At 27.0% G+C, this 19834-nt stretch overlaps 4 protein-coding genes and 1 long non-coding RNA gene across 5 annotated transcripts; 3 read left to right on the forward strand and 2 right to left on the reverse strand.

Moving 5' to 3' along the window:
• The first annotated feature begins 1258 nt into the window (after positions 1–1258).
• Positions 1259–3513, forward strand: LOC141538118 (uncharacterized). The gene is made up of 3 exons (XM_074259444.1): positions 1259–1501; positions 1585–2120; positions 3307–3513. Exon 2 carries the CDS (start codon positions 1660–1662, stop codon positions 2110–2112), a length of 453 nt encoding a protein of 150 aa, XP_074115545.1. The 5' UTR covers positions 1259–1501; positions 1585–1659; the 3' UTR covers positions 2113–2120; positions 3307–3513.
• Positions 3514–5484: 1971 nt separating this feature from the next.
• LOC141537927 (uncharacterized) lies at positions 5485–8609 on the forward strand. Its single transcript, XM_074259133.1, has 2 exons — positions 5485–5738; positions 5898–8609. Exons 1-2 carry the CDS (start codon positions 5729–5731, stop codon positions 6209–6211), a joined length of 324 nt encoding a protein of 107 aa, XP_074115234.1. The 5' UTR covers positions 5485–5728; the 3' UTR covers positions 6212–8609.
• LOC141537926 (uncharacterized) lies at positions 8340–10175 on the reverse strand. Its single transcript, XM_074259132.1, has 2 exons — positions 9046–10175; positions 8340–8985 (listed from the first exon to the last, which is right to left on the reverse strand). Exon 1 carries the CDS (start codon positions 10040–10042, stop codon positions 9077–9079), a length of 966 nt encoding a protein of 321 aa, XP_074115233.1. The 5' UTR covers positions 10043–10175; the 3' UTR covers positions 8340–8985; positions 9046–9076.
• Positions 10176–12017: 1842 nt separating this feature from the next.
• On the reverse strand, positions 12018–14790 carry LOC141537883 (uncharacterized). Its single transcript, XM_074259087.1, has 2 exons — positions 14424–14790; positions 12018–14360 (listed from the first exon to the last, which is right to left on the reverse strand). Exons 1-2 carry the CDS (start codon positions 14662–14664, stop codon positions 12049–12051), a joined length of 2553 nt encoding a protein of 850 aa, XP_074115188.1. The 5' UTR covers positions 14665–14790; the 3' UTR covers positions 12018–12048.
• A 2407-nt stretch (positions 14791–17197) lies between these two features.
• Positions 17198–18532, forward strand: LOC141538019 (uncharacterized). Its single transcript, XR_012480991.1, has 2 exons — positions 17198–17324; positions 17571–18532. It is a non-coding gene; the product is annotated as an uncharacterized LOC141538019 (long non-coding RNA).
• Positions 18533–19834: the final 1302 nt, after the last annotated feature.

Here is a 19834-nt window from a genome sequence, read left to right on the forward strand (position 1 = left end):
TCAGGTGTTATTTTTGGAGATTTTTAAGAACCATCGAATGAAGCTGAAGTTAGCTGACCAACTGTCATTTTTTGGATTTTTACAATAAATAAATTACTACTAATAAAAAATATTTAAAAAAAAGACAATAAATTTTTTTGACATCTACAAGTGGAATTTTTTAGAAAATTTTTATTGCAATAATTCATTTGTCGAAAAAAATTCTAAAAATCATCAGATGTGAGCTGACTTCAGTACTAAAGCATCGAATGTTGTCCATTTGGTCCTATGTATAATCTAGCTTTTTTCACTTTTCGAAACTAAAATTCAACCGTAGTAGTTCGATAACGCTTTAACTTTTTTTGTCTATCATGTTTGGAATTTTTTTAACGTTTTTTTTTTTAATTAAATTAAAAATAATTTTACTAGGGTAAGTGTGGGTATTACGGCGGTTTTTTTTGTAAGTCTTAATTTAATGAAAATAGTCACTTAATTTAATGAAAATTTCTTGGTTTGAAAGTTTCTCTGCTTAATTTGACACAACAAATTCTTTATTATAATGACCGCTTGTATTTTTTATCAACTTTGATTTATTTGTTTTATTTTTCATCAATTTCTGTTTATAATTTATTTTCAAGATTATTGATTTTTAACTAAGAGAAATTCGAAGGCAACTTGAACTGTCAATTAACAGGCAATATTTTCATTTTAATTTAGAATATATGCATTTTATACCCACAGTAATTGGTACAAATGCATACAAATAGAGGTGCTTCTATTACTGCGGATCATTGAAAACATTTGCAGTAATACAAGCATGTTCATTTTTTTGGTCCCAATCACTGCGTCCTTAAATAAATAATATTAATTGATCAAAATTTAATTTTTAATGCATAACTGATATTAAAGAAGGGTTATCTTACTTTTGTATGCGAAAAATTTTTAATTTGAACCATTTTATGTAAAGAAAAAGATCTTTTAGTAGCACCTCTTTTCGTACAGAAACTTACAAAAAAGCTATAGTTTACTAACTGTTAGCCAGTTAATTTTAATTTATTAATAACAAATTGATTAATTGTTGTACGTGTAAAACTACTATACAAATATTTTCTTGAAGATTTCAATTACAAGAAACAATTTTTTTTAATTCAAAAAGCTCAAATACGATTGATTTATAATTGAAATAAAAAAATCCGCCGTAATACCTACACTTACCCTATAGCATTTCATTAAATAATTTCCCGTAGTATGGTGGCGCTGGGAGAATAGAAGCTCAGTTTATTCTAGAGACAACTTCACGAATGTATCTTATTTCGTACTTCTATCTCTAACCAAGCAGAAAGTTGCTGTAATTTATAATATAATATAAATGTAAATAAAAAATTACCATACATAATATAGATTTATTTTGCAAAGTTAAAAAATTAAAATTCAATTTATATTTTAAATCAATCACACCTTATATTTTTATGTCACTAAGTAATATATCAGTATTTTACATCACAATTTATGAAATAATTTTGTAAGTTACATTTTTTCTAAAATTTAATATTCAACAATCAATATTTATTAATAATTCATGAATTTTATAATTTTGCTCCATAGGTTTTCGAAAATATTAAATATTTCCACTAAAAAGTTATTTTGTAATTTTTATTAATTTCTAAATACACTCACAAGATGGACGAGTTTGGCTACAATCCGGCTCACGTGTATATTTACAATTACCACGGTTTTTTTATTGAATTTTACGATAATGATTCTGAAGAAGATTATTATGACTCAGAAGAAGAAATGTATTTCGATCAGCTGGATGATGCTTCTCAGCCAGTAGGAGCGATTGAAGAAATTCTTGATCAGCCAGATTATGATGAAGATGTTTATAATCAACTTTCTGTTGAAGAAAATGGTGACAGTGAATATGAAGATAGTTATGACATCCAAGATGATGCGGAAAATTTCGATCTTCAAAGCCATTATGTTGAAGACTTAAGTTATTATGATGTTAATGATGTTCCGGAATATTATGATGGTTATATTTCTGATAGTGAAGCTGATTATTGGGAGAATTACGAAAATGACTACGAAAGCTCAAGTTATTATGTCGATTCTGATGATTACTTCAGTGATTAGGACCAAAGGTTTGTTTTTTTATAAATAATTTATTTTTTACACAATTAAGACAAGAGAAATTTTTTTTTCGGCTGATGTATATGATAAAATTAGTTTTTTAACATTAAATTTAAATTAAATTTAAAAAAACTGAAAAGATCTTGACCTGAATTTGTGCCTTTTCAAGGTTTCATATGCTTGTTAGCAATAGTTGATTTACTATGATGTTTTTGAAGTGGTTATAAGTAGATTAGAATTTCGAGATAAATATCATTTGTTTATTTATTTGTTAATTATTAATAAGTCGGGAAAAATTAACATTTTCAATTTTTTATTTTTTTGATTCTGATTGTTTTTACATAACACTGAAGTTGATAGATATTAAAAAATTTTTTTTGAATTTTATAGCAATTAAATTCTTAAAAAAATTTAATTAAAAAGTTTCACATGTGAAAATTAATAAAAATATCCTAGAAATCATCTTGTTAGCTAACTTCAGCATCACTGAAAAAAATTCTACCTATAAAAATTAAAAAAAATATCAAGTGCGAGTTTCCGATATACTTTTTCTATCAAAATTAATTTATTATAAAAATTTTAAAAACTGCCAGATGTCTGTTAATTTTAGTATTATTTTTAACAATATTTGAAAATATTCCTTTTTAGACGAGAAAAATTTATGACATTAAAGTTAGCTGTCACTTGACAATTTTTTTATTTTCTTTAAAAAAAAATTTGTTCTAAAAAATTATTTTTAAAAAATTGCATTTTTAATTTTTTGAAATTTCTACAAGTCCATTTTTTTAATAATTGTTTTTTGCTATAATTTATTTGTTAAAGAAAATTTAAAAAATTGTGAAATTACAGCTAAATTTAATGTCATTAAACACATTTTTAAAATTGACAGTTTTTGGATAAAATTTCTAACTGATCTTTTTTTGATGTTTTTGATATAAATATTTTTTGAAAAGTACATCAAAAAACGAACAATTTAAAAAAAAAATTGAATATCACAATTTTCAAAAAATTTATTAAAATTTTGATAATCACTTTTTTTTTTTTTTTTTAAATTGTTCATTTCTTATGTATTTTTAAAAAAAAAAAGTATACCAATAAATTCAAATAGAAATTTCTTTAAAAAAAAATTAAAATTAAAATCGTTGACCCCTACTTGTAAATATATAAAACTTTAAATATATCTTTTCTTTTTTCCAGATGCGCCCTGGAGGTTTGGTTTTTTTCAGTAGTTGGTTTTTCTTTTTTCAAATAATTATATCTAATGTTAAGTATCATTTTTTTTAATCTCCCACTATATTTAATGAATCTTAAATTAAAAAAAAAAATTTATAAGAGTTTAAATTATGTTAATTTGTTTTGATATAATTACAGTTAATAAACTGAAATTATCTTAAAAAATATAAAGTCCAGTGTTTCTTCGTTTGATAAACCAAATCGTTAAACTATCATAAATATATTTATAAAGAAGAAACTTGAGAATTATCTCAAGTTTGCATTTCAATTAATTGACAAAATAATTAAATTAATAAAAGAATAAAAAAAAAAAAGTACAGATCGCTTTAACAAAATATAACATACTTAATTAATCGAATTATTGATATAAAATTTTACAATTACGTATCAATTATTTCTTTAAGCTTGCTTTTATTTTTTATCAAATCATCGGATGTCATCAAAAACAATAAAAATATATATAGACATATTTTTCGAAAACGAGACAATTATAACGTACTTTTATTGTAAAAAATTTTTTAATCTGTAGTGAAATTGAAAAGTTATTTAAGAGTTAAAATTTTTCTGTCTATTTAATTTAATAAAACAAGTGGAGTGTCAATTATTTACAATGTCACTTCAATTGATAATTGTGTTTTCTTTAATTTTCTCATACAGTTTTGTAGAAACGTGTTTTTCATCATGCACCTCACACTACCGTACACACAAGCTTTATATGGAACGTATTAAATATTTATCAAGATTACCGAATTCTAAAAAATTGAATGATCTTGCACTCATATTATTGATCATTACATTAAGACTGCTAAAGGTGGAAGACATCTGGTCAAAAATTGGCGTCTCAATGACACCATTGGAGAGCACCGAGGTAAAATTCTTCTAGCAAGTGATCACAAATCATTAGCTAGATGTATTTTCGACATTAATCTTCATTGTCAAATTGGAAAAGTGAAATCGATTTCGTTGGGTAATATATTTTCATATGTAGTACCTAGTGTTACTCGAGCTCTTTTCAGATTTCACCGATCCTTCGAGTGTTTTATTGATGATATTTCTTATGATGACAGTATACATAGTCGTCGTATTATCGCAAGAGATGGAGGAGTCGATCATGGCTCCAAGTGTTTGTCGCTGATTAATCAGTTGATGATAGATACATTCAGAAAGCCACATAAATCTTTGTCCATCACAATTGCTGATTTTGTGACTCAAGAATTGATGGATAAAATTAATGATTATAATTTCAATAATTCATCCTGGCGATCTGGATGGGATTGATGGTTTTTTTTTTTTTTTTTAATTATTGTTATCATTTTATGATACTGTTATAATCTGCAATTAGTGAATTTAAAATAAAAAGTGACGAAACTTGATAATAAGTTTTATTTTTATGTTATGCTGCGTTAATAGACAATTGGTTAAGAACTCATAGGTATAGAAAAATTATATGACAATAAAAAAATGATAATACTAAATTTAACAATTTTGTAGAGTTTTAAAACAATTAAGTTACAGTGAAAAAATATTTAGTAAAAAAATTCGCTTATTGAAATTTAAAAAATTGATAATATTAATTTTTTTTTTTCATAATAAGTGATTGGTTATAAAAATTCAAAAAATTATCAGGTGTTTGCTAATTTAAGTATCATAGACACGACAATTTTTTTATTTTCTTTAAAAAAAAAATTTATGTTCTAAAAAATTATTTTTAAAAAATTGCATTTTTAATTAATTAAAATTTCTACAAGTCCTTTTTTTTTATAATTTTTTTTTGCTATAATTTATTGGATAAAGAAAATTTAAAAAATTGTGAAATGACAGCTAAATTTAATGTCATGAAAAATTTCGACAAAACATATAAAATCATAACACTGAAGTTAACAGATATCAAAATTTTTTTAAAAATTTTATAGCAATTAAATTATTAAAAAAGAATTTAATTAAAAAGTTTCACATGTGAAAATTAATAAAAATTACAAGTGAAAATTTTTAGAAGGATTTTTTATTGTAATTAATTTGTTAAAAAAATTTTTAAAATTGACAGCTGACTGGTAATTTCAGTATTATATAAAATCTTTTGAAACTTTTCATCTAAGATTTTCAGAAAAAAATCAAAAAATTTGTAATTATAAAATATAAATTTCAAATACATTTATTAATTAACTTAACCTATTTATTAGAATTTTTTTTTCTACGGAATTTTTCAAAGCACTACATTTAAATTCTAAAACTATGGCGACGCCATCTTGCTGTAAAAATTATTTCCAATATGGCTGTTACATTTAATTGTCATTGATAGCGGCTATATAACTGCTATAATTATTGCAAACAATAAAGAATTTATTGATAAAAATAAATTATTCAATTTACATTGTTGAATATCAAAATGGCTACAGGTAATTAAATAAAAACTAAATGATAATCCACAAAATAATTAATACAAATTTTGTAACCTCACTTGTTTCATTGAAAATTTTTTATTACTTTATTTTTATTATTATTATATTCGATTAAACTTAATTAATTAATTAACAAAAGCGAAAATATAATTTTAGTTGGTCGTTCCCAGTCTCTACTAACTAAAGTAAAAGAACCCACTGCAGTAGAAGAATCTGATCAAAGTGGAGGTGCTGACGGTGAACAACTGAAGCGGCATCAATCTCTTCCTTCAATGGCACTAGAAGCTTCACCTGCTTCATCAACTTCCAGCCAGGTGAGCAGCCCCGACATGTTTGATGATTCTGATCAGGAGCCATCTGTGCAAGTATTGACTTCACACTCAAGCTTTCAATCTAGCATCAGCCAGGAATCTGAGCCTAGTAACAGCAGCGAGGACGGAATTGTCATCGATGTCGCGTACCTCCGATAAAATTTATTATAAATTTAAATTTGAGTAATTATTTCTGTTACAAGTCTCGTCATTTGAATAATTTGTTTTTTAATTAATGTTAATTTTAATAATAATCAATAATTTTGATTAATAAGTAGTAATACGAGTATTACAGATCGTACTCTAAATTTAAAAAATTTTATTAACGATTAAAGAAATTAATATTAGCAATGTATCTTAAATAAGGAAATTTGATATTTTCATTGCTATTTGTTGAAATTTTGACAATTTCAATAATGATTAATTTCTCAGTTTAGTTATTTATGTTTATTATTAATAATTGTAATTGATAAACACGTACTATTAATTAAAACAATTATATAGAGATAAATTTTGTCTCGCATTCTTAATTAATCAACAAATTTAAATACTAATAACTAATTTGATTATACTTGAATTTCTTCTTTAAAATGTTGACACAATGTTAATAATTATTTAAACTATTTTAATTTATTACTAACAATTAAAATTAATACTAAATAATTTTAGACAAATTTTGTTGATGATTCTGAATTTATTATGAAATTAACAAAATTAATCGTTACAATACAAATTAAATAATAAAATTTAATTATATTTACATTTCTTCTTTAAAATATTGACAATTTCTGGATACAAACTTTTAATAAATTAATTACATTCATCATTAATAATTATAATTAATAAACACATAACAGGCTAAAAAATATTTTTAGATAAATTTTGTCTAAAATAATGAATTCATTTACAAATTTTACTAAATATTGGCAGCAATAAAATTAATCAATACAATTTGATTTCTTCTTTAAAATGACAAATACAATTCTTGGTATCTCACCATAATTAATTAAAAAAAGTATTTATAAAAAAGTAAAAGTACAATTATTCAGAAAAATGATCATAATAAATTCAGTAATCAAGTTCCAGTTAATCCAAATTGTCAAGGTAACCAGTGGTATCGAAGAAATGCCATCCTTTCTCGCGAAGCTTCTTAAGAACATCCAAGGGCAAGTCACTTGTATTTATCAGCCGAAAGATATCATCCATCTGCCGAGAAAAAACTTTCTCAGCTTCATAGATCAGGTTCTGCATATCTTCTATAGCTTCCTGATAATAAGTGCGAGAAAAGTATTTAATCTTGGATTTTTTTTTGGTTGGAGCTTTTTCGGGCTCGGGCTTGGCGACGGACACAGTGAATTTTTTAGAATTTTCTTTGTTCAACGTTCCGCTTTTCATTTTGATAGCGACTCTTATCAGGTTATCAATTTCCAGTCTGTATATATCTTTCATGTCATGGTATTCTCGGTTCAGATCCTCCAACACTTTATGGTAATAAGATCTGCTTCGTCGTCGTAATGTCATTATTTCACAAATTTTTTATTAACAAACTAAACACAAAAAATTCACTTGCAGGTTAATATTATTTTAGTCAAAATTTATCGAATAAAATTTAACGAGGTTTGTTCGAAGTCTCGTTCAAACGAAAGAGAACTCTGGGAAGATATTTGTCAGCTATGACTCATGGTATGTAATTATAGTACTATAAATACAATATTATTATTTTATTTGGGTAGTATACAAAAGTACGTTCTACAATAAAATTTTACCTTGAATTGATTTCCATTGAAGTAAAGTATAATTAATTCCTGGAAATATTTTTGGATTATAAGTTTTAAGTTTTCTATAGAAATATTGAAAATTTTACTCAAAATTTTATGATTAGAAAAATTTCTTTTATTTAAATTTAATTATAAATAATATAATTTAAAATTATATATTATATTTATTATTTATATATTAATATATAATTATATTATATATTAATATAAATTATTATATATAATATAATTATAACTCCAAAATTATAGTTATAGATAATTATAACCGAATTACTTTTTCAGTTACCGAAAATTCCTACTGAGTAAAGGTCCTCCCCTTCCCCCTTATCCTTTATTTCCCTAATTCCTAAATTTGTCTTTAATGACAAATTTAGCTATTATATATGGCTAATATATAGAAGAAAAATTAATTATTTCTTCTCATATTATATAATTATTTTTTAACAATTTTTAGTTTTAACTACTTTGACAAAAAGTTTTCAGATTACTGATAAATAATTTAATTAAAATTTAATTTTTACATAAAAATTCAATTTATTGTCTTTTACATCTTAATAATTGTACATAAAAATATCCTGGTGATGTTATTTGTATTTCTTCTTACAATTACCTATACCAATACCACTAAAGATAAAAAAAAATATAAAAATGTTCGCTTCTATACAATTTAATCCAGATAAATATTTCTAATTACAACAGTACAATTTAAAATCATAATTTACAGTATTAAAATTCATCAATTCAGAAAATCGTTAATTACAAATATAAAAAAAAAATAACCAAGTATTAAAATAAAATAGTTTTTGGAATTGAACCGACAATCAGTTACAAAAACATTAAAATTTTTTTAACAATAGCTATAATACTTTTGATAAAGAAGTAATAAAAATCTTGAGTGATTTTTACGAGATAAATTTGTGTATTAAAATGTTAAATGTACTGAGTCAAATTATAGTCGAGTAAATTAATTCACTTATATAATATTATTATTGTAAATTTCAGATAGCGTTAAATAAATAAATAAATAAAAAGAGCGTACATGTGGAACTGATCCGCATCTTCTAGTTGCCTCAAACCATTAAAATATGAATAAATAACTCATTTCTTCTCCCAGACTTCAAACTGCATGTTGGTTGGTATGTTGTTTAAAATTTCCTGCAATTAGCAATTTAATATTAATAAAAATTACTAAATTTAATGATTTTTAATTCTTACCTTGATAATTATTTTATTTTGCCGTAATATTTTAAGGAGAAGAATAAAAACAAGAGCTCTGTGAATTGTATCTCAATTGATCATCAATTTGAGGAAAAATATCAGGGGATACCGGTCGACTTTCAACCCCTAAAATTTCGCTATAACCTTCTCTATTACAATCCATTGAGTTCAAATTTTTCTCAATTATAGCGTCTAAATCTATTTGATTATGTTGATTTTCTGGACCAGAGTTGATGTTAAGATTTTTTAACCAGGGCTCAATCAAATCAGACTCGTCAAACATTTTATCATCATCATCATCTTCATCAGGAGGGTTTGGAACATTCACAGTAGCTTCATCTCCATCTATAATGTTTTTTTGTCTCACATTTTGAGAATTATCAATGTTTTCTTCGCGAACTGCATTACATTGATATTGATAAGCCGCTTCATCATCTTCACCTTCTGGAGGATCACGAGTATCATCTTCACCTTCTGGAGGGTCGCGAGAATCATCTTCACCTTCTGGAGGATCACGAGTATCATCTTCACCTTCTGGAGGGTCGCGAGAATCATCTTCACCTTCTGGAGGATCACGAGTATCATCTTCACCTTCTGGAGGGTCGCGAGAATCATCTTCACCTTCTGGAGGGTCGCGAGAATCATCTTCACCGTCTGGAGGGTCGCGAGAATCATCTTCACCTTCTGGAGGGTCGCGAGAATCATCTTCACCTTCTGGAGGGTCGCGAGAATCATCTTCACCTTCTGGAGGGTCGCGAGAATCATCTTCACCGTCTGGAGGGTCGCGAGAATCATCTTCACCGTCTGGAGGATCACGAGTTTCTTCTTCACCGTCTGGAGGATCACGAGTTTCTTCTTCACCGTCTGGAGGATCACGAGTTTCTTCTTCACCTTCTGGTGGTTCACGCCCAGTTTCTTCACTATTACTACCCTCTGGTGATTCACGAGTAGCTTCCTCGTCGCTATCTCCCTCCAACAAATAACGCGAAACCATTTTGTCAATTAAATCTGTAGAATATTTCTTCTTTAAAAGTTATGTATAAAAATATATATAGAAGGTACTGGCAAATTAATAAGCACGTGGCAAGTCCTTGCAATTTCGACTTGTACTGAGAGATACAATGTTTGACTGTCAACTAGTCAATGATTTCGCATGACTCATTATTTAAAATTAAGAAATTGTACTTGGAATTTATTTCTATTCAACTACAATTTCTATGAATTTGGGTCTAAGCTTTCTTTATAGCTTACTGATTATAAGTACCCATATATCTTTGTTATAACTGTAAACAATGATTGAATGAAGATTATTATCATACTCAAATCACCAAATATCTGACAATTCTTGAAATTTTCATAAAAATCAATTGTGATGAAAAAAAATTTTTGGAAACTCACACTTAGAATTTTTTTTTTAATTTTTACATGTGGAATTTTTACTAAATTTTTTTTATAATAATTTAACTGTTATAAAAATCTAAAAAATTGTAAGAAGTCTGTTGATTTTAGTGTCTAAAATTATTAAATCAAAAATCAATTTTTTTCACCAATTTTAGTCATCTAAAAATTGTTTAGATTTTTATAATAAAATTATATAATGAAAAAATTTAGTAAAAAAATTCCACATGCAGGAATAATAATAAATTATCTGTGCGAATTTTTATTATCACAATTGATTTTTTATAAAAATTTATAAAAAATTGTCAGATTTCTACTGAATTCAGTATTATTTTGATTATTATCAAAAATATATGCATTATTTAAATTCATTGTCATCTATAGATTTTGAAGATTTTTGGTGTTTGAAAAAATATTTGTTTTAAAAAAAATACAATTATTTTAGTTTTAAAATTCGCGCTTAATTACTGATTTATGATAGCAGTTAATTAAGATCAATTTTAAGAATTAAATTATTATCATATAAATATAATTATTCTTAAAAATTTTTTTACAAATATTGCTTTTAAATAATTGAAAATTGAATTCTTTCAGGAGCTTAAAGAAAAAAAATCACAACATAAGATAATCAACTGCAAACAATTTCTATTTTTTAGTTATTGTACTTGAATAAGTAGTAGTATATAGTATATTTTATTTACAAATTAAAGCTTATAGAACTATTCTTGAATAAATCCTCGATAAAATTTTTGAGAACTCATTTGCACTCAGGTAAAATAAAAATTCCTGACAATGTGTTAAGCTAATCCTAATTCTTACAAGTATTCACAGTATATTTCAAGTTTTCTATAAAATTATTGAAAATCATACTCAAATTTTTATTTAATAAAAAAAAATTGTTTTATTTATTTCTTTGTCCATTTTTACATGATTATTTTTAATAAATAATTTGTCAGTCAATTTATCTTCTTTGAAATTTTAAAAATTTTACATAAAGTTTACCAAACTACTAAATTCCAAAGTATGCATACAAAAATGATCGCTTTCTGTACAATTTAATCCAATTTAATATTCCTAATTACAATTATATTTAAAAATTTTAATTTCAAGTATTACAATTCATCAATTTAAAAAATCGTTAATTATAAATATAAAAAAATTACCCGTTTAAATAAAATCGTTCTTGAAATTGGATCTACCATCAGTAATAAAGTCATTCACTCATTCACACATGCATTATCAAACATTGAATATTATTATTATTTGAAATTGAATAGTATTATTATTTTAGATTAAAATTGTAATTCACGATTATAGACAATTAAATCAGCTTTAAAATTTCAAAATGGAAGATAAAACAAAATATACCTAATCAGCTTAATAACATCGTCTGATTAAAAAATTTTCCAGTTGCCTCAAATTATTTAGTTGAAGTGATGAATGGATTGTTTGTTTCTTCTTCTTCTTCTAGACTTCAAATTGCACATGACTGGTATGTTGTGTAAAATTTTCTGTAATAATTAATTAAATATTAATAAAAATAACTAAATTTAATGACTATTATTTCTTACCTTGATGATTATTCTATTTCGCAGGAATATGTTAAAAAGAAGAAGAAGAAGAAGAAGAAGAAGAAGAAGAAGAAGAAGAAGAAGATGAAGATGATGAAGAAGTTGAATCGTTTAGAGCTGGAACATCAAATTTAGAATCCTTAGAAGCTCCTAGTTGATAACTATTATCAGTATCACATTTAATCATAATAGCTCTGTCATTTATATTTTCTTCATCGACATCAATCTCATCACTATCAGAGGGACCAGGAACGTCGTCAGATGTAGAACGTAATCTACTAGAATCAAGTGTTCTACGTTTACGAGGTGATACTTTATAAGAACCATCAGAGCTCTCAGAAGTTGTTGTTGGTCGATTACTATTAACAATGTCTCTTTTTCTTATAGTAGCTCTTTTATTAATTTTTTCTTCACCGATATTATCATCTTCTTGAGCGACACTGATCTTCGTATTACTACTCGGTAGAAAATTATCATTATCATAATCATTGTGACCAGAGGGACCAGCAACGTTGTCAAGTCCAGAGCGTAATCCAGGATTATCATTTATTCTACGTTTAAGATCAAGTTCTAATTGTGTGAGAACAGATTGATCACTATCATCGTTATTACGTTCTCTTGTGGTAGCTATTTCATTAATATTTTCTTGATTCGTAATATCATCTTTGGCTTCATTAATTGTGTCATTACGACTTTTTTGAAGTGATCTATTTCTATCAACCATTCTACGTTTAAGAGGTGATGTCTTAGATTTAAATTGATAAGAATCTTTATAGGCCTTAGAAGTTCCGGGTAAAACTCTATCATCATCTTTTTGAGCGACATTAATCATCTCATTACTGCTTTCTTGAATATCAATATTATCACTATCACTGTAATCAGGGGGACCAAAAACTTTGTTAGATCTAGAGCGTAATTTACGTTTACGAGGTGTTAATAATGGATAAGGTTCTTCAGTGCTCTCAGAACTTCCTAATTGATCAATATCATCATCACGTTCTGTTATTGTAGTCCTTTCATCCAAATTTTCTTGACTGGTATTATCATCTTCAGCATTATTAATTATCTTGTTACTACTTTCTTGAAAATTAATATTATCACGATCACTGTGATCAGAAGAACCAGGAGACTTGGGAGTCTCTAGGGGCTTAGGAGTTATTGAAGTTTCTGAAGTTTCTGAATTCTCAAGAGTATCTGAGGGTTTAGGACTTACTGAAGCTTCTAAAGTCTGAGGAGTCTCTGAAATTATTGAAGTCGCAGGAGTTCCTAGAACTTCAGGATTTGGTGGTCGATCATTATCAGTATCACATTTTGTTGTGGCAGCTGTTTCATCCGAACTTTCTTGACTGGTACTATCATCTTGAGCGACATTAATTATCTCACGATTGCTCTCTGGAAAATTAATACAATCACTATCAGTCTGATCGGAGGGATCAGAAACGTTATTATTAGAGCTATCAGGGGATCTAATATATGAAGTCAGAGGGTGCTCAGGAGTTTTCGGATTACTAGTATCATAGTCAGATTTTCTGAAAATATTATCAAAATTTTTGACTTCGAGAATGTTAGGCTGAGAGAATGATTCAATTTCAAGTTCTTCTCCAGGACTTGCATTGTAGTTCATTACAAAAGGAGATTCAACCCGAGAAATTTGTGGTTGATCTTCATTATCATCGCGTTCACTTGAAGTAGCTCTTTCATTCCAACTTCTTTGAATGGCATTATCATCTGCAGCGGCGTTGATTATATCATTTCTTCTTTCTTGATTATCAATATCATCACTATCATTGGATTCAGTACCTTTCTCAGAATTAGAGTGAGTATGAGGTGATTGTTCAAAAAGGGATTCTTGATCACTTTTTTCTGGACCGTCACTACTAGTTTTTTGAGAGACTGAACTACTGGATTTAGTATAAAAAAAGTCTTGAGATGTGTCTCGAGTATCTTCATCAGTATCTTCTCCAACGGTATTAAAAGCTTCTGCATTAACGTCTTGAGAATTTTGATTGTCATTATCATTCCTATTGGAAGGACCAGCTTGTTGTGAGTCTCGACTATTTTCATTTGAAGGAGTAGAACTAAGGTCTTCAAGCTTAGAGCATAATTTATTACCGAAACCAAGTGGATCTTCATTTTTATCAGAATTACCTTTGGTATGTTCGTTCTCATTGATTACGATTGCTGGAGTGTTAGGAACCATGATTTTTTCTTGATCAGAACTTTCTGTTAGTGAATCCACAGAAAAACTGCGATTGGAGGGTCCAGCAACGTTCTCAGGCCCAGAGCGTGATTCACGACGACTCAAAATTCCAGCACTCTGAGGTGGATGTTCAGGATGAGGTTCTGAAATTATGTTTACATGGTCGTTAGTCTTTTCTTCTAGAATATTATGAATTGCGCGCTTACCTTCCTTAGAAGTCCCTTCTCCTGGGTTTCGAATTTCTTCTTGATTACTTTTATCGTCATCTTGAGAATGATGAGATTTTTCTTCAGGAGATTTAGTATCTTTATTTAATTCAAGAGTAGCTTCTTCAGTACTATAACCTTCTGGAGATTCACGAGTAGCTTCTTCATTATTACTACCCTCTGGAGATTCGTGAATAGCTTCTTCATCGCTACTACCCTCTAACAAATAATGCGAAACCATTTTGTCAATTAAATCTGTAGAATATTTCTTCTTTAAAAGTTATGTATAAAAATATATATAGAAGGTACTAGCAAATTAATAAGCACGTGGCAAGTCCTTGCAATTCCAAACTGAAAGTACGAATGCAACGTATGACGCTCAACTATTTAATGATCTTATATGACTCATCTACTAAATATGAGAAATTGTACTCAGTATTTATTTTTCGTTAAACTCAATTTTCCAGGAATTCGGGTCTTAATTTTATAGAGTTTGCGCATTATGAGTAAATTTATATTTTTATTTTAATATAAAAAAAAATGATTGATAAAAGTTATTAAATTAAAAATACAATTTTTTTAATTTTTAAGAGTATTCCTTGCTCTTTCTTTGATTAAATTTGAAATATTTAAGCATTTATTCATAATTTTATTATATTGACGCCATCTTGTTGACGTAAGAGCTTATGAACAAGATGGTGGGAAAACTATTCTTAAAAACCTACTTTTTTGTACGATAATTTTTATAAAAAAATTTTAGAGAATTTTTTATGGTTGAAAAGAAAGCGAATAAAATTACATAAATATTTATTTAACAATAAAATAAAATAATTTTTTTTTTCATTTTATAAACTAACGCTCGAATTATAGATTATTTAGCAAATGCTTTAATGTAGTTGCATATATTATACAAATTTTTAACTTACATGAAAACAGTAATTGAAATAATAATATCAACCGTTAAAATAACCTAAATTTCAAGAGTTATATTGTTAAACTATAAATAAATTTAGAAAAAACAATATTAATAACAAACAGCTATTGTGATGTTATAAAAAAACATCAACAATGTAAAAAAATAAAGTTAACAAATACAAAAGTATGTAACTTTCATGACACTAAAATTAGCAGACACTTGACAGTTTTTTAATTTTTTTAATTTTTCAATTATTCAATTTAATTAAAAAATGACATTTGTAATTTTTTAGATCTTCTAAAGATAAAATTTTTAAAATAGATTTTTCTTGTTGCAATTCATTTGTTAAAAAAATCCTAAAATTCATTAGTTGTCTGTTAATTTTAATATCATTAAATTTTCTGTATTAAAATAAAAAAAAAAAATACTTTATTTAGTAGAAAAATTCAAAAAATTTTTATGCATAAATTATTTTTAAAAATATTATCTACAAATCTTGTTTTCTGCAAATTTTTACTAATTGGTTTGTTTTCAGATATGCAAATAAAAAAAGTAACTCTATTGGAACAAGCTTCAGAAAAAACTACTAAAATTAGCATTTGGCTAAAAATTGAAGTTTTAGAAACTTTGATTATTTCATTTTTATTAATTTCTTTTGTACTATCAAAACAAAAAATATTTAATGTACGTAATTTGAAGAAGGTACTTACTTCTTCCATTACGGATATAATTTAATATACCTTACAGTTACCCGGGAAAAAATGATCAGACCTGACCATGCCTGTTCATGTATGATCAGGCCTGAAATTAGACCTGATCATGCCTGTTCATGTATGACCAGGCCTGAAGTTATACATGATCATGCCTGATCAGTTCTGTTCATGCCTGCTCATATCTGGAGTACTAAATACGCTCAGGCCTGATCAGGCCTGTCCATGCCTGACCAGACCTATCCATGCCTGCTCATGTCTGTTCATGTCTAAAGTGTTAAATACGTTCAGGCCTGTCCATGCCTGATCAGACCTCTCCATGCCTGATCAGACCTGTCCATGCCTGTTCATGTCTGAAGTGTTAAATACGCTCAGGCCTGTTCATACCTGTTTATGTCTATTCATGTCTGACCATGCCTGTTTATGACTGTTCCTCTCTGACTATAGTCAGAGATATGATAAAAATTTTTCTTTGACGAAAAAAATTTTTGGTCATCACAAAAAGTGCAAAATTATTTTTAACATTACGTTTATTTAAATAATTTTGAAATAAAAAATTTATTACATTTTCTATGGGATGTTATGGTCTGCTCTGCTCCTGCCTAATATGAAAATCATTACTTATTATATTATTTAAATAAATGTGATATTATAATGAGATTCGGTTACATAAATAAATTAGGACTATCAAAATATATTATAAAACCAATTTTAACATTATATTTATCATAAACTTATTCGATACTCTATGTACTTCATAGAATTGTTACATCTAATATAGCAGCACAGCAGGCGGGAAATTCAAGGCAAACGGATAACACCAGAGTTAAACAGCATTGAGCATGGTTGGTAGTTGGATGGTTGACCGCTGGTGTTACATCCTTACAATAATATGTAATTATTTTTTTTTTTATTTTATTTTATTATAGAGAATTGCGTACGACTCTATCAAGTACTACAACCATAAAATTAAGCAAAATAATTAATTAAAAATAGTAATGGGTTTTCAGACCTGACCATGTCTGATCAGGCCTGATCAGGTCAATTCATGCCTGATCAGGCATGGTCATTTTTCATGTCTGATCAGGGCTGAAGACTCATGCCTGTTCATGTCTGATCAGGTCTGATCATTTTTTCCCGGGTAGCATTTAATTTTTGCCCTGTGGCGGAATTTGCTATCAATGACGTTTTTTATCATTGACGTTTTTTCCACATGTCTAAATGTTATTTTAAACCCAGTTGTTTTAAGTCTTAACGTGGCACATGTGTTATAAGGTGAGTGTAATATTTATATTTCTTCCGCCGAATTATTTTGATCACTGTAAAAAGAAGAATTTCATAATATTAGTATGCAAATTGAAAATAAAATATTTTATAATTAATAATTAATTAATTTTTTATATACTTTATTTATATGAAGAATTTAAAGAATATTAAATTGATTGAAGACATGCGAACTCAATTTAAAATTGCGTTTAAATTATTAATTCAACAAACGATTAATATTTTGTTTATTTTAAGGTAATTATTGTACTGAAAAATAAAAATGGTGCAGCCTACTCTTTCTTCACCGATTCAAAATCTAATGAAGAGGATATTCAACATAAACATGCTGAAAAAAGTAATAAAACATTATGAACTAGATGAAAAAAGCAAAAAACTTTTTGACAAAAAACTGCAAAAATATCGGTACTATATGCACTTCTATGCATTTGAAGACAAGCAACGTTCAACATCGCATTTAAACAATGAAGAAATATTTTGAGTGATGTTCGAGCTGCTGCTTGAATTGTTAGACACTCAACCTGACAACTGTAACTTCAATCACAGAATGTACAGCCTAAGTGAAAATTTATTAGACATTTGTTACAATCAATTGCAATCTTCAGTTGATGTCCTCAGCGTTGATACCGATGACCTCAAGGTTATTCTAAAGTACATTCAAAATACTCATTCACGTTTTCACGATCATTACACAATAAAAGTTGAAAATATCTTCACTGTAAAAGAAAATGATGACACAAAATTTATGAAAAATTTAGACAATATAAAATTACTTTGGTATGGAACTGAGGTTCATAAAGTAGCCGATATTTTTATTCCAAGGCTTCAATGGCACACGACTAAATAACCATTCTTTTGATGAAGAAATATGCTTTACAAATATTGCGTCCAAAGCTGCGAATCATTGCGGTACCTACGGAAGAAATAAAAATGGCGTTTTATTGCTTTGTGAGGTTGCGTTGGGAGATGTTGTTGAGTGCTACAAAAGTGATGACGGGTAGCAGTTACCTTTTGGCAAACATTAAATCTTTGGAAGGGGATTTTTATCATCGGATCAAACACTTGCAAAGAAATTTTCTGGAGTTGAAGTTTCTTGTGAGCCACTTGTTGAATTCTTCCGTAGGACGGACTTCCGCCATGATAAGTTTATTGTTTACAATGAAAATCAAGTCAGAATTCGTTACATTGTGACCGTTAAATTTGACTATACTTCTCGGTAAATTTTTTATGTTAGTTATTTGTTTATTTCCGTAAAAAATTATAGAATTATTTGTAATTTAAGAAACATCAACTATTTATCCTTACTTTTTAATAATATTAAAGGTCGCAGATAATTGTCCATTTTTTTTAGTTTTTATAACAAATCAATTAATTGGTGTTACGTTCTGGAATTTTGGGTTTTCCAGATAACTAGTTTTAATAATTTTAAATCCCAGGTTGGCTTCATTAGGGAGTCGATAGACCCCAGGTGAACCAGTTGCTAGGACCTTTCTTAAATTTTGTCATTATTGTTCGGGTTCAATTAAATTAAAATACAAAATTTTATTTAATTAAATATATTATAAAAATTCAAATAAACTAGGTGGAGTCAGTCGGTCTCCGGACGTACGTCCGGGGCCTCAGATGTTTGTCGGTTGACTGACTTCTCTGGATCTACATCCAGTACAATAATTAAAACGATAATAAAATGCAATTGGCTCTTAAAAATCAAACAAATAATTAATTTTCAGATACTGTTGAAGATACTTTCAGCCATTTTATTGATAGTCTAGTCAACATGTGCCTTTTAGACAAAAAATTTCTACTATTAATTTTTACATGTGGAATTTTTTTATTTAATTGTTGTCATAATAATTTCATTGTTATAAAAATTTTTAATTTTAGTTAACTTAAGTCTTTTCTTTATTTTTAACATAATATTATTATTATTATTATCTTTTTATTTATAGATCATGGAGTCTAAGCCCCTTGCGGCCTTCCAAATTACATTTAATACATACAATATATAGTATACATTCAAATTTTATGTTAATAAATATTTAAAACTGTAAATTTTTCAGGTGTTAATGAATATTTTCAAATGATATAATAAACAAAGAAATAATCAAAGTACGTAATTAGAACTATAAAAGTAATATAATAAACTATGAATTAAGTGACAGAGTAATTTATCAAATTTAACATAGGCAATTCATTCTACTAAAGACAAACAATTAAATAATTAAATAATAATTTTAAACAATTAGTATTTCAAGGCAATAACTTTTTAAAAATTTGCAAACACAAGAAGTTATTAATTATTTTCATATAAAAAATGCTCGTAACACAGCCTTCGGAAATCAGATATATAATATATATACCTGAAAAAATAATATAAAAATAATTTTTTACTATTCCGCATCAAAATGACGTCATCTGTATTATAACGATTACATATTTTCTAAATACTGACAATGCTGACATCTATTGTTTTGAAATATTAAATTTTCACATGGTATTTC

Source organism: Cotesia typhae, unplaced genomic scaffold (genome assembly GCF_013202065.1).
Source record: "Cotesia typhae breed Kobodo isofemale line unplaced genomic scaffold, CoteBio_Ctyphae contig_20, whole genome shotgun sequence".
NCBI lineage: Eukaryota > Metazoa > Arthropoda > Insecta > Hymenoptera > Braconidae > Cotesia > Cotesia typhae.